At 50.9% G+C, this 13,696-nt stretch overlaps 6 protein-coding genes across 6 annotated transcripts; 4 read left to right on the top strand and 2 right to left on the bottom strand.

Moving 5' to 3' along the window:
- Nucleotides 1-1,516: 1,516 nt before the first annotated feature.
- J4E86_004711 (uncharacterized protein) lies at nt 1,517-3,286 on the top strand (the record flags this gene model as incomplete). Its single annotated transcript, XM_051445249.1, has 2 exons — nt 1,517-2,642; nt 2,691-3,286. The coding sequence occupies 2 exons, from the start codon at nt 1,517-1,519 to the stop codon at nt 3,284-3,286; spliced, it is 1,722 nt and encodes a 573-aa protein (XP_051303346.1).
- A 416-nt stretch (nt 3,287-3,702) lies between these two features.
- J4E86_004710 (uncharacterized protein) lies at nt 3,703-4,695 on the top strand (the record flags this gene model as incomplete). Its single annotated transcript, XM_051445248.1, has 3 exons — nt 3,703-3,720; nt 3,767-3,838; nt 3,892-4,695. The coding sequence occupies 3 exons, from the start codon at nt 3,703-3,705 to the stop codon at nt 4,693-4,695; spliced, it is 894 nt and encodes a 297-aa protein (XP_051303345.1).
- Nucleotides 4,696-4,761: 66 nt separating this feature from the next.
- Nucleotides 4,762-7,624, bottom strand: J4E86_004709 (uncharacterized protein; the record flags this gene model as incomplete). Its single annotated transcript, XM_051445247.1, has 2 exons — nt 4,762-5,722; nt 5,772-7,624. 2 exons carry the CDS (start codon nt 7,622-7,624, stop codon nt 4,762-4,764), a joined length of 2,814 nt encoding a protein of 937 aa, XP_051303344.1.
- Nucleotides 7,625-8,814: 1,190 nt separating this feature from the next.
- J4E86_004708 (uncharacterized protein) lies at nt 8,815-10,406 on the top strand (the record flags this gene model as incomplete). Its single annotated transcript, XM_051445246.1, has 4 exons — nt 8,815-8,853; nt 8,983-9,019; nt 9,075-10,133; nt 10,189-10,406. 4 exons carry the CDS (start codon nt 8,815-8,817, stop codon nt 10,404-10,406), a joined length of 1,353 nt encoding a protein of 450 aa, XP_051303343.1.
- Nucleotides 10,407-12,187: 1,781 nt separating this feature from the next.
- J4E86_004707 (uncharacterized protein) lies at nt 12,188-12,863 on the top strand (the record flags this gene model as incomplete). The annotated part of the gene is made up of 3 exons (XM_051445245.1): nt 12,188-12,330; nt 12,380-12,581; nt 12,633-12,863. The coding sequence occupies 3 exons, from the start codon at nt 12,188-12,190 to the stop codon at nt 12,861-12,863; spliced, it is 576 nt and encodes a 191-aa protein (XP_051303342.1).
- Nucleotides 12,864-13,004: 141 nt separating this feature from the next.
- Nucleotides 13,005-13,586, bottom strand: J4E86_004706 (uncharacterized protein; the record flags this gene model as incomplete). Its single annotated transcript, XM_051445244.1, has 1 exon — nt 13,005-13,586. The coding sequence occupies one exon, from the start codon at nt 13,584-13,586 to the stop codon at nt 13,005-13,007; it is 582 nt and encodes a 193-aa protein (XP_051303341.1).
- Nucleotides 13,587-13,696: the final 110 nt, after the last annotated feature.

Here is a 13,696-nt window from a genome sequence, read left to right as displayed (position 1 = left end):
TTATTGCAATTAGATGATTACTTAATACTTGTAGCCATGGTTTGTGACCCGCAGCATCGAGCGACTACAAGTACTGATTGTGACACAAGGCTACCGACACAGTGCTGATTGCTATCATGCACGAAGTCACAAAGACTAGCAGTACGTCTTTCCGTGTGCAAACTGCAAGAGAGACACACGCTGACTCTATACCGGTATCTAGGCAATCTAATACCGCCGGGAGACGACGTCTCTCAATATTCAGATGCCGAAATCAAGATGCGTATATACGGATCCAAGCTGGTCTTGGTAGTAGAGCAGATGCAACTCCTTACCATATGGCTGGTTAAGGCATGCCTACTCATTATGTACAACCGTATGACGATGGTCCTCCCGCAACACAAGATCGTCATCGCCACCTCCATATATGTCGCTGTCGCATTTGTGGTCATGGAAATATTATACCTTGGGGTTTGGTGTCGGCCGTTCTCGCAATATTGGGCAGTACCGCCGAATTCGAGTAAGTGCCTTTGCAACATCTAATCACACGATATTGACGATACCAGAACAATGCTCGGCAGCGACCAATCATCTCATCACAAACGCCGTCTTCAATATTTCCAGTGATCTAATCATCATAAGCATACCCATGCCGTTGCTCTTCAAAGTACGCCTACCGAAGAAGAACAAAACGATCCTTTTCGTGATCTTCTGTATAGGAGCGTTCACCATCGTCGCAGCAGTCCTCAACAAATACTACTCGTTCACAAATCCCTTTGGAACTGAGTGGACGATCTGGTACCTTCGAGAGTCGTATACAGCGATACTCTGCGCGAATCTGCCCTTGACCTATCCGCTTATACAACGGGTTCTCGGTCTGAGAAACTGGAGCTCCAATACATACACTGCGGAGAACACGTACGGGCCCAATACCGTCACACGCGCGACACAATCTGCACACACACGCGCCTATTGGCCGGAACCTAGAGCAGAACCGATACCTAGAGGCTTTCGGGATATCTTCAGGCGGACGGAGAGTCAAGAAGACATGAATGGCGGTCTTGGGAAGCAAAGGGAGGATCAGGATCCACAATTCATCACCAGCGCGATCGAAATGGAGGACGCGAGGTCACTACGAGTGTCGAGCGTGAGTAATCCTGCCAGTTGGCGAACGTCCGCAACGACGGAGGGCCATAAGGACCAGGAGATTTTCCATGCCGTATGAATGAATACACGAGTTCTTATCAACACAATCGGCTACACTTCCGCTCACACATGCGCGTAATTGCTACTCATCAGAAAAGCTGTGACTGAACATGTGCTCGAATTGATTTGAGCCTCTAGCATCGGTCCGTCTTTGTACGTGGAGTCGTGTTCTCGTCATCGTGTGCCTTTAGCACCATGATGGATGCACCCAATTTGGAACGCTAGCCATCAGGTACTCACATGGGCACAAGACACTCGAAGTATCTCGACGTTCCATAATACATACGCTCTTCAGTAAACTCCCAAGCCTTTACTCTCAGACTGCAACATAATGCACATCCACGACGTACTCATCATCGGTGGAGGCCCGGCTGGCCTAGCAGTAGCAGCACGGCTCCGTGAACAGACACCCTCGGCAACCTTCACAGATGATGAACATCAACGTTACCACTGGATTCGTAAACATGGTCGGAAAATGAACATCAAAAACTACCGAACAAACAAGGACTCACTTCCAACCCCACCGTCAACACCCGGGAACTCAGACTGTGGCTGCGACCATGAGGTAGCACCCGAAGAAGCGATAGATATGCTTGTACTTGACGCCGATGGCGCGGACTGGATGTCAAAGTGGAAGCGCCTCTTCAAGACTTTCCACATTGACTACCTTCGAAGTCCGATGTTCTTCCATGTCGATCCTGCTGATCGAGATGCACTGCTCGGGTATACGTACGAGAAAGAGAGAGACAAAGACATCCAAGCACTACCTGGAGTTGCCGGGAAGGAAGTGAGCAAGCACAAAAAGAAGAAGAACCTGAAGTCGCAAGGAAGGTTTTTGGGCCGCACGCCAGACGTCGATGAAAGGGACCGAAAGGACTACTTTGTACCACGTACCGATTTGTTCGACGCTCACTGTGAAGAGGTCATCAAAAGATATCGGCTTGGCAAGGATTTATTGAGGAAAGAGAGCGTCGTGAATATCGAATACGACAATATCTCAAAGTTCGATGAAGCGGACCTTGACAGTGTTGTCCCAGATGATGTGATGGCGGACGAGAGAAAAGTCTTCCGCGTCTCCACAGACCAAGGCGTGCGTTTCGCCCACCTCGTCATTTTGGCTGTCGGTCCTGGAAATGCGCCCTCGATACCTCCTATCCCTGGTCTACCAGCTCAACGTCCACACGAAGGTTTTGCGCATGCGATGCAGATCAAGCAGTTTCCCCCACCTTACGTAATGACCAAAGTCAAGGCTCGCCAGTCGACTAGTATGCTCATTGTTGGTGGCGGCTTGACGAGTATTCAGCTGGCGGATCTAGCAATCAAGCGAGGCGTGAACAAAGTATGGATGCTCATGCGCGGTCCGCTTAAGGTCAAGCACTTTGACGTGGACCTAGAGTGGGTGGGCAAGTTTCGGAATTTCAAGCAAGCCGAGTTCTGGACGGCAGATACTGATGAAGGTATGTCAACGCTCCTACTTGGTGATCGCATCTAACAATCGGTGATAGAGCGCTTTGAGATGATAGTGCAAGCCCGTAATGGAGGAAGTATGACGCCGCGGTACCGGAAAATTCTCGATACGCATGTCGCACACGGGAAGATCGAGCTTCAAACCTATACTCAACTCCAGTCCGTATCGTGGGACCAAAGCTCAAAAACATGGGCCTGCGAAGCCACGTCCACAGATTCGAAACCCAAACTGCCGTCTATCGACTACATGGTCTTTGCCACTGGCATTCAGTCAGACATCCGCACCATCCCCTACCTTCAGAACATCCAACAAGAGTATCCTATCAAGTACGTTGGCGGTCTGCCATGCTTGAATGAAGACATGATGTGGGACGATGACGTTCCTCTATTCGTGACAGGACGACTGGCCGGATTGAGACTTGGCCCTGGCGCGCCGAATCTGGTCGGCGCAAGAGTAGGCGCTGAGCGGATCGCTTGGAATGTGGACGATGCTTTGAAGAAAATGGGGAAGCTGAGTAGCAGGACGCAGGACGAAAGCGACGACAACAGCGGCGACGAGAAGATGGCGGCTTATGCTGCAGCGAGGGATAACCGGTTCGATAGTTTGTTCGAGTTGGATGATGCGGCAGCGTAGTCGCAGTAGTTCAATCTGCCTCGGAATCAATGGAAATTTAAGTGTTAAAATGGAATGGTACTTCTGGAGTCCAGTAGTTTCCGGCGTCGCGTGTCTTAAAGGTCGCGTCCACGGCCTTCCGTCCAGGAGCCCTGAGAAGACCCGCTGACGTCATGCGCCACACGGTACAGTTTGGCCTACCTCAGGAGCCTGAATGTGCGCGGGAAGTGCGCAAGATTGCAAATTGAGTTTTGAAGTAACCTCTCCCATGGCCGTGATATCATTGGGCTCGGCGCGTCGCTTTCGTGTTCCATGGTCGATGCCGCTGAGGACACCCGGAACGGAACCGCTTCGGCTATATCTGCATCTTTTCTGTCGACCATCCCGAGGTCACTTTCATCACAACATCATCTTTATCCCTATTTTCCTAGACGCAAATGGTTTCAGGCGGCGATGTAAGCTCACGCGCAATGTCTAAAGATCAAGTTTAACAATTTACAGGACAAGAACACACCTGCGGTAGTCTCTCTGGTCGCCGGCGGCATAGCTGGCGGTGTGGAAGGCTTTCTTTCGGTACGTCCAAAGAGGCATTCCGGCCCAGATCCCGTGACTCATACCACTCGCAGTATCCTCTAGAGTTTGCGAAAACGCGTGTGCAGTTAAGAGCTGAGAAGGGCGTGCCGACGCCGCGAAATCCCTTCCTAGTCGTGACCCAAGTCTATCAGAATGAAGGCATTAGAGCGCTATACAAAGGCTGCGGAGCGCTGGTCTTTGGCTCAGTAGGCAAAGACGCCGTCCGCTTTCTTTTCTTCGACCAGATCAAATCATCTTTTGCCGACCCAGAGACGGGCACGCTCTCCCCTCTGCGCAATTTGTTGGCCGGCATGACTGCGGGAGTAATCGCGTCGATCACCGCAGTTACACCCACAGAGCGCATCAAGACTGCCCTCATCGACGATGCCAGGAACGAAAGGCGCTTTCGGTCCGGTTTCCACGCTACCACCACCATTTGGAAGGAACACGGTATCCTCGGTTTATACCGCGGGTTCGCAGGCACTACCCTGAAACAAGCATCAGCAACGGCGTTCAGAATGGGGACCTACAACATCCTCAAGGATTATGAGAAGGCCAAGAATATCGAACAAAATACGCTGGTGAACTTCGCGAACGGATCAGTAGCAGGCGTTGTGACAACGCTTGCAACGCAGCCTTTTGACGTTATTAAGACGCGTTCACAGAGTGCGAAAGGCACGAGTACTGCTGAGGCTGTAAAGAGTGTTTTGTTGGATTACGGGATCAAGGGTTTTTGGAAAGGCACGACGATGAGGTTGGGTCGCACGGTGTTTAGTGGAGGTATTCTATTCACAAGCTACGAGGCTGCTGTGAAGATCATCCTGCCGTTATATCCTGGCACAAAGCAGGCTGAGTAATCCTAGACGAAAAGATATCTAGAACATTGCATACCTACTCAACCAGTTCAGCCAAGCTCCTGGCGCTCATGCCTTTCCGTCATATTCGTCGATAACGCTAACAGGCTTCACAAACTTGCCCAAAGGTTTGTACTCCAGATGATCCAGCCCAAATGCCTTCGGGCCTCCAATCTCAATACCCTTCGGACTAGTCCAGCGCTCGCTCGCAGTGATACCGATCACCGAGACTAGCAGTCCGTACCGATACTCTGGCGTTCCGATAGCCTCGCCATTTTGCGCATCAATGACCGCGATAAGGTCGGGAACGATAGCCAGAACGTCTTCGTTATTTTCCTCCCCAGTCGTGCTTTCTCCACTATCCGGTATCCGGATCGCAGCAATGTTCTCGTTCTTGAAGGGTATCTTAATCTTGCCTTTGTACTCACTTCCCGTAGCTTCTATGATTACCTCGCCGTACACATGGCCCATGTACAGCTTGCGCTCTACACCAACAATCTTGCCCTTGAAAAGCGCACGGCCTGTTTCAGAACCTCCAACCGCATCGATGATTGATTGCGCGACGTTGTCAATTCTGTTCTCTTTGCGCGCGCGTGCTACTTCTCGTCCTATCCTCCACGACAGCGAGATTGTATGTTCAACAGCCCAGCGTCTTGTTTCAGCGCCTGTAACTGGAGCATCAGCTGTTCCGACGGAGCTGCCCATTTGGCTCAATGCTGCTCTGATGACCTGTTCGACTTTGAGGTCACTCGTTGCGGTCGGCATGTATAGCGTGTTGCCATTGCCATCAGCCACTGCAACAGGCGCGAACACGATTTCTCGCTCGCCGAAGACGACCGGGGTTGTCTGCCACTTTGTTGGATATGCTCGGCCCATCCAGTCACCGTCTACACATGGCACATTCATGTTAGTTGATGCACCCAAAACGAGACCCTGCAAGCCGTTTGAGCCGCCAATCTCGAGAGGAATAATGTGCGTCGCGTAGCCACCCTTGATGAGATCGTAGAGGTGGTTTTGAGCATCCATCATTCTGAGCGAAGGTTAGCAAAGGTATGGTGTGGCACCAATACATGACTTACTCATCAGCGGACAGCTTCTCGATGCCGACTGTTGGGCTACCAGCACCACCACCACTTCCCACTCGCGCATCGTCTTTGAGATCGTCTGGACTAACGACGCGAACTTTCCCGCCCGACCGTAGGATTCCACGCACTCTGAGCATGGTAGAGTAGGGAGAGCCTCCGCCACCAGTACCAAGAATGTAGCAGCCGATGGTGATCCAGTCCAGATCGGTCTCAGATATCCACCACTCTCGGTTAGCCACTTTGGGCTTATACGCAACGATGTCAACTTCCATTGCTGCATCAACTTCGCTAGACGCCTCTTCAGTCGAAGGTGCTGCGATGGCATCGCCTGTACCCTTTGGCCTAGTCTCTACCTTGCCTCCTTCCTGAGTGACGTTTAGATCTATGAAATCTCCAGCTCGTGAAAAGTCAAAGTCTCCCGCAGCTCTGACCATAAATCGCGTTTTGTGGGCCACGTATTGTAATGGTAGATCCTCCACTTCGACGATAGAGACCGTCTCCGCTGATGCACCTGCTTCGATGGTCTTTCGTTTCGCCTCCTCGCATATCTCAGCTAGTAGTTCTTTCTGCGTCTGCTTCTCGGTAGACTTGACCGTGTCGACTACGGCACTCACTCGCGCCATCGCAGCACCAATAGCGTTAGCTACACCAGACCATTGAGGTTTGATCACTCTGCTTGCTCCCTTCAACTCGTCCGGAGCTATGACCGCACCACCACCGACAAGCAGGACGGGAAGGTCATCAGGTGATGTCTTCATCTTGTCAATGATTGTTTCAAGCATCCTTTTCGTCTCAGCTTTGAACGCTTGTATGTCATCGTCGTGCAGCTTCCCTCGCACTTTTTTCGACTGGCCTATCGCAATATCGGATGAAGCAGCGACGGTATAGTCTGTCGCTGTTGGAACGTCACCACCGAAGACGAGCGCCTTTTCTGGTAGCTTATATCCCACGGACTCAGGCCCTACTTGCACCTTCTCTCCCACTCTTCTCACCAAGCTTCCGCCTCCTAGTCCTATACTCTTCACGTCTGGATATGAGAAGTTCATTCTCACTCCAGAAAGCTCCGAGTACGCGGCCTGCTGCCTGGGAAAGCCGTTTGCGAGCAACAAGCCCACGTCGGTGGTAGTTCCACCGACATCCACAACCATCATTGCTTCGCCATTCCCCTGCCTCCCGACAAGGAAAGCAGCACCACGCATACTGTTCGTTGGGCCGGATGAGAAGGTTCGGATCGGTAGTCGGCTTGCGGCTTCGCCACTCAGTATCGTGCCGTCATTTTGGGTGATGAAAACAGGGCAGTTCAGTCCAAGTGCCTTGATTGGTGTCTGGAATGATGCTATCGTCTTCCTGGCGAATGACAGAATCGAGGCGTTGAGTATCGCAGCGTTCTCGCGCTCCAGAAACCCCAGGTTTGCGACGGTCTTGCTAAGAACGATATCGACACCGTCCCCTAGCTCACGCCGGATGATGTCCGCAGTACGCTCTTCTTGCTTCTCTACCGTATCGATAGGGCTGAAGACGCCGTTCACGACTATACTTTTGATTCCCTTCTCTTTGATGATCTTGCATTGCTCTATTATCTCGTGTTCTTTGATGTCGGAGATGAGGCTTCCATCCACCTCCAGTCCTCCTTTGATGAGCGCATAGTGTCCAAGAATGATGTTACGTAGAGAAGCTGGCCAGTCGACACATGGCGGTGCATGTTTGCTGAAAGAACCAGAAAGACGGAGGACGGCGACTTGAGAAAGACGTGTTCGGTCGCGGGTTACGACTGCGTTGACAAAGTGGGTCGTTCCGATTGTCACACTCGCAACGGAAGAAGGGTCGACCGAGGCGGATTTGAACATGGTGGTAATGGCATCGGCAATGCCATGACTTGGGTCGGTAGTAGTGGGTGCCTTGTGCCTGAGTTATGGTATGAGCTCGCGTTCTCATCAGGGGGTGATCGACTTCCGGTAGGCATCATCATGGGTGTTCTTTGGGTCTTATGAGGGAGTGGGCTAAGCGAGGAAGCGTGGTGTTCAACGTATGGGTATAGGACTCGTACCAAGCAACAATTCCCCGGTCATCTTCACCCGATCTTATAGGATCAATGATGACTCCGTCAGTGTTGGTTCTATTCGCAGTATTAGCCTCATGGCTCTCGTAGTTCTGATGTACAGTACGTGCCCACCGACGTCAACGCCTATTCGCAGATTCTTTCCTGTCGCCATCGTAGCCGTGAATACTTCCAAGATGCAAGCCTCTTCTGATCGAATTGGAGTTGGCTGGCCGTGATGCATCCAGAATCCATCTGATAAGATTTCGATTGGTGGGGCGAGCTAGGTCCGGAATTCGGACGTTCGCGGCCCAAGCCGCCTTCCTACTTTATCGCTCACCCATACCCCACTTTTGGAGTTACTTCCTACTCTGACTCTTTACCCAGTCATCAACAGCTTGCCCATTGGTAGCAGCAGAGGTTGAGATGGGATTTCTTCGGCGCTGATCACTGCGCTCGGATGATCAGATAAGATAGGCGCAAACACCCCTCTTTCTAACCGCGGATAAGGTGTTCTTCCCGCGTATGCTGCATCGTCGCCCCGGTCGGCGCATTATCATCTTCACTAAACTTGGGTCGGCGTTAGATCAGCTAGATTGGGGTGACTCCGAGCGCGGTTGATAACAAGGGTAGCAACACTAAGATGGCGGAAAGAGCTCACCACTGGCGTTCGTCGCAATTACTTCCCTCCCAGCCTCCTTGACTAGCGACGCGTTCCTTGGTTCGCGTTCATCATGACTTTGAGACAGCGCTTGAGGAATATCGATGAGAAAGTACGACTCCGTGGAGACGATGCGAAGCATGAGCAAACAGATGCATGGAGCAACCGCGATTTAATCCCCCTCCCGCCAGAGCGCAGGACATGGGGCTGGTTCAATTTCTTCGGGTTTTGGGCGATTTCATCGCTGAACCTCGCGAATTGGCAAACGCCAAGTACTTTCTTGAGTAAGCTATACCATATGGTTCTCGTCGCTTTCGATCGCTGATATCACTGAAGCTATGGGTTTATCTGTCTCACAGTCTATCCTTATCATCGTTGTGAGCTGCTTGTTGATCGCTTTCTTCTCCACACTTATTGCTTGGGTTGGATTGAAGTGGCACATTGGCTTCACAGTACAGAACAGGTATAGTTGGGGAATGCGCGGGAGTTTCATACCTTTGTCGCAGAGAATCCTGCTCAATTTCATATGGAACGCCGTTCAGTGTAAGTCGGAGAACTATGAGGGCACACTGGGTACTATGATGCTAATTTGAACCAGGTTGGAATGGAGGCCGTCTAGTCGCTGTGTGCTTAACCGCGATCTGGCCTTCGTATGCCCGTATGCCGAACACGTTTAGCCCCAACTTCCCTGCTACCACCGACCAGTTTGTGGGATTCGTAGTCTTCTGGTTCATATCGACACCTTTCTTGTGGCTGCGACCGGAGAAGTTCAAGATACCGTTCCTCATAGTCTGCCTCTGGTGCGGCATCGGAATGTTAGCATGGATGATCTGGGCAGTGACGACTGCTAAAGGTGTAGGCCCTCTATGGAATGCCGGCGAAAACATTCCCTCGGGTTCCGCCTGGGGTACCTCTTGGCTCATCATGGCTGGCATCAATCAGAGTCTTGGTGGCATTGCTGCGGGTATCACAAACGGCAGCGACTTCTCACGCTATTCTCGTGGAAGAACACCCTACATGGTCGGTACTATCACTAGCTGTGTGATCACCAGCGTCATCGTCTCTCTAGTTGGTCTTGTTACAACTGCATCAGGACAAAAGTTGTATGGAGAAATCTATTGGAACCCACCGGATCTACTCATGCGCATGATGGACAACGGTAACGGCTCATCGAAGGCACGTGCGGGGGTATTCTTCCTGGCTGCAGGTTTCGCATTTACCGCAATGTTCGAGAACATTTGCGGAAATGCTGTCTCCGGTGGTATCGATCTTGCTGGCCTTTTCCCACGTTACATCAACATACGACGTGGTGCCATAATTACGTTTGTGGCGGCATGGGTCGTTCAACCCTGGCAGCTCATCAACCGTGCCACTACATTTATCGCCGTACTGTCTTCCTTCTCGGTCTTTCTAGCACCAATCATTGGCATAATGGCATGCGACTACTTCCTTTTGCGAAAGAGAAGGATCCGCTTGAGTCATTTATATCGAACTGAAAACTCGTCGTATTGGTTCACCAAAGGTTTCAATTGGCGGGCGATACCCTCATGGCTATGTGGATGGATCCCGACGATTGGGGGTCTTATAGTGACAGTAAGAGGAGATGTCGATCCACCACGGGCTTTGGTACAGCTCTACAATATGGCTTTCTTCATAGGTGAGTAAATTGTCTCACGACAATGGAAATTGAAGGGCCACTGACACCTTGATAGGATTCTTCATCAGCGCTTTCGTCTTCTATGTCCTCAACAAGATCTTCCCAGTTCTAGATATGGACCAGATCGATCCTATCGATCTATACGGTACCTTCACAGAAGCGGAGGCAAAGCGAGCTGGTGTAGCTCCGCTAGACGACAGCCCTATTCTGAGAGGGGTATCTGGGCGAAGATCGACCGAGCATGTTGTCATTCATGCAGAGAAGGATGTGTGAGTGGGGTAAACACATAGATTAGAACCATGTAGAATTCGTCACATGGAGGCTTGCAAGGTAGGCTCGGCCAATCATTTGACGTTTCACAGCCTAGCCACGCCGCAATACTGCATAAACATCGCCCAAAGAGCTATCGAGGACTTATAGGCTTTGGCTAGATGGCGGGGCTGAGCACAAGAGGGATGCACCACAAGAAGTACCTGTTACCTCGGAATCTGTCGCGCATGTTCTTCGTTTCGTTGCTTCGCTCTCACCTACGCTACAAGCTCGGTACATCTACACTATTAATCCTGGTCTGAGCTCTAACACCACAGATCGCAATGGCTCATCGCCGACATGATAGCGCAATGTCTCAAACGGACATACCGCTGATACCCCATGCAAGCGATGGCGGCGCTGCATCTGCTCTGCAATCACTGACAGCTAATTCTGGGCACAACACTAACTTCCGAACACTTGCAAAATCCCATTGGCTCACTCCGACAAACATGTTGGCTTCTTATTTCTTCGGCATTGCTCTCGCAGTAGGACATCATCGATATTACACAATGCTGGATGGAGATGTGATAGGCTCGACAGGGCGACAGCAGTGGTCATTACGGTATGTACTAAGACATACGCCCACGTTCATGACTGACCCTTGTAAGTTTCGGTAACGCTTTCGCAATCAGCATCGCTCTGAGCCTCAAGATCGCCGTCGGCATCGCATACACGCAGTTTGTGTGGATGCGTCTCCGGGCGCGTTCAATAAGCTTGAGATCTATCGACGACTCTTTCGATATTTCGAGAAACTTATCCGCTTTCTTCAACCTTGAAGTCATCCGGGAGCTGCACTTTGGGCTCATAGTTGCACTCATACTATGGTAACCGATAGATGCACCTTTGAATGAGTGTCACTGACGGTTTATAGGTGTCTACCATTACCAACATTGTTCGCTCCCCCAACATTATCAGTCGAGACGAGAACAACGCAATCACACTCTATAGAACAAGCGCTAAGAGCGGATATAAACAACCTCAGCATGTCAGACGCGTTCGTTCTTAGGAATTCTGCGTACCTTCCCTGGATCTCGGGTCCTTCAGCTCGACTCGGACGAATCGTAAACGCAGTCGCATCTTCCGGTAGCCGTCTTCCATTCGAAGCGCCTCATTCTCACCTAAACACATCGTACGAGACAGAAGCCTTTCTGCCGGTACTGAATTGCACCGCAGCAAATAACACCGTGCACGACGATATATTGCGATTTGCCAACGAGACTAGAGTCGCCGCGGTGAATAACTTGACTACTGACAGTCTGAAATGGACGAATTCTAAGATCCCTTCCTACGGAGAGATTGGTTACCTCGGACTCTCATATCCAAGGACCCTGGAGAAAACTCCATTAGGTCTGAACTGGAACAATACTGAGCAAACCACCAACGAGTTTGCTTTTGCTATTCAGAAAAGACCAACTGATGTACCGTATCAATCTGATACGGAGTATTTGTCATGCGAAGTGTGGAACGCTACTGTCTCATACACCGTCAAAACCCGCAATAGTGTAGTCGGTATCGAGAACATTCATTGGGAGTTACTCAACAAGTACGATCCGAAGGATGCGTGGGTCAATAGCTCTCTCTCGCCAGGTCAGGGCTCTCCTGCCTATTCTGGATATACCATAGGCCTAGCAAGCTATTTGCTTGGGTATGTCGCCTGGCACAGGGATAACACGCGAATGTCACTGGATTCGGCTGGCCGGCTTGACGCGACATCTCTTTCTACGGGGGCGCAGTTTTACAACATGACTCGCGACATAAACCAGGCAATCCAAATTGTCAACACTCTTCAAAACCCGTCCAGCGTCCGGGATATTTCATTCCGTGAGGACGTCGAAGCATTTGCGCTGAATGTGTCTTTGAGCATGGTCAACGATGCTTCGCTTTGGTAAGCTACAATCCCGTGATGTGTTCGAAGGCTAACGCTGGAAATAAAGTACCAAAGTCCCTGTCAATGTCACCACGTTCACTTCTGCGGTCGTCTACGCCTACAACCCGCAGAACCTCCTGCTCTCATACGGACTGGCCATCCTTGCTAGTACCATCTCCATTGCCTTTGGACTGTTTGCGATGTGGAAGAACGGTGCATGCTATGATAATCGAATGTCTACTTTCGGCACGGCGATGCAAGGCTTTGATGTAAGTGTCAACGGAAAAGATATACCCGATCAGTAGCTCACAGCAACCCAGGTCAAAGAGGTCTTCGAGGACTCTAAAACACGGGCGGCACAACCGCTAAGAGGACAAGCTGCGAAGACAAAGCTGATGTTCGATGCGGAAGAAGGTTTCGTACTCGGCCACCGCAAGCGGCCCAGCGGCGGCTCAAGTATCGGCACGCCTATAACAGAAGAAGGTTTCGTACTTGGCCAGCGCAAACGGGCCAGCGAAGGTTCAAACGTCGGCACGCCTATCAGAGAATGAGGCCTCGGCATTCGGTGCGCGACGTACACATATGGCGATTACACGGTTCCGATGCATTTGGATAATTATATAATTATCGTTTCGTACAGGAAGCTCCGCTGACCAGCGTGGGGAGCATTAACTAGACCAGATCTCATACATCTAATTAATTTCCGAAGCCTTCACAACCGTACCAAACATATCATCAATCTCCGTCAGCGCAACCTTCTTAACCTGCACAGCCGGGATATCCTTCATATCGCGCTGACCAACACCGTCTTCCACAACAAGAGCCTCGTATCCCAAAGTAGTCGCTTCGCGAGCGGTACTCGACACACAGCCATGCACCATGTATCCCGTAAGGACAACTTTCTTAAGCCCAGTCTTCTTAACAATCTCTGCTAGGTCTGTCTCTGAGAAAGATCCAGCATGCTTCTTCCACACGATAGGCTCGCCGTTAATAGCTTCGATGCCGTCCATTTCCTTGGTGAGCTTGCCATTAGGCTTGAAGATAGCTGCTTCGTCATCGCCCGTGTTGTGCAGGACGTGGACGATATGGCCGTTTTGCTTTCGGTATTTTTCCAGGAGGCTGGAGATGGCGATGTTGACCTCCTTGTAGTCTTGAGCAGGTAGGCTACCATAGATGTATTCGTCTTGAGCGTCGATGATGACGAGAACGGAGTCTTTGACCGATGCTGTTGAGTTGGGGACTCCGATGACCGAGCGAAGAGAGGGAGTTGACATCTCGGAAGGCTGGTTTTGGGTGATTGGGAAGTTGAGGAGTAGATGGTGTATATAGAAATGATCAATCGTTAGGCAGTTGATTGAAGCGTCGAGGGTGATGGATGTGTTGG

Source organism: Alternaria arbusti (genome assembly GCF_024043155.1).
Source record: "Alternaria arbusti strain BMP 1465 chromosome Unknown scaffold_5, whole genome shotgun sequence".
In the NCBI taxonomy this organism is placed as follows: domain Eukaryota; kingdom Fungi; phylum Ascomycota; class Dothideomycetes; order Pleosporales; family Pleosporaceae; genus Alternaria; species Alternaria arbusti.
Note: the sequence above shows the minus strand (reverse complement) of the source record. Positions and strands in the feature narration are given on the sequence as shown.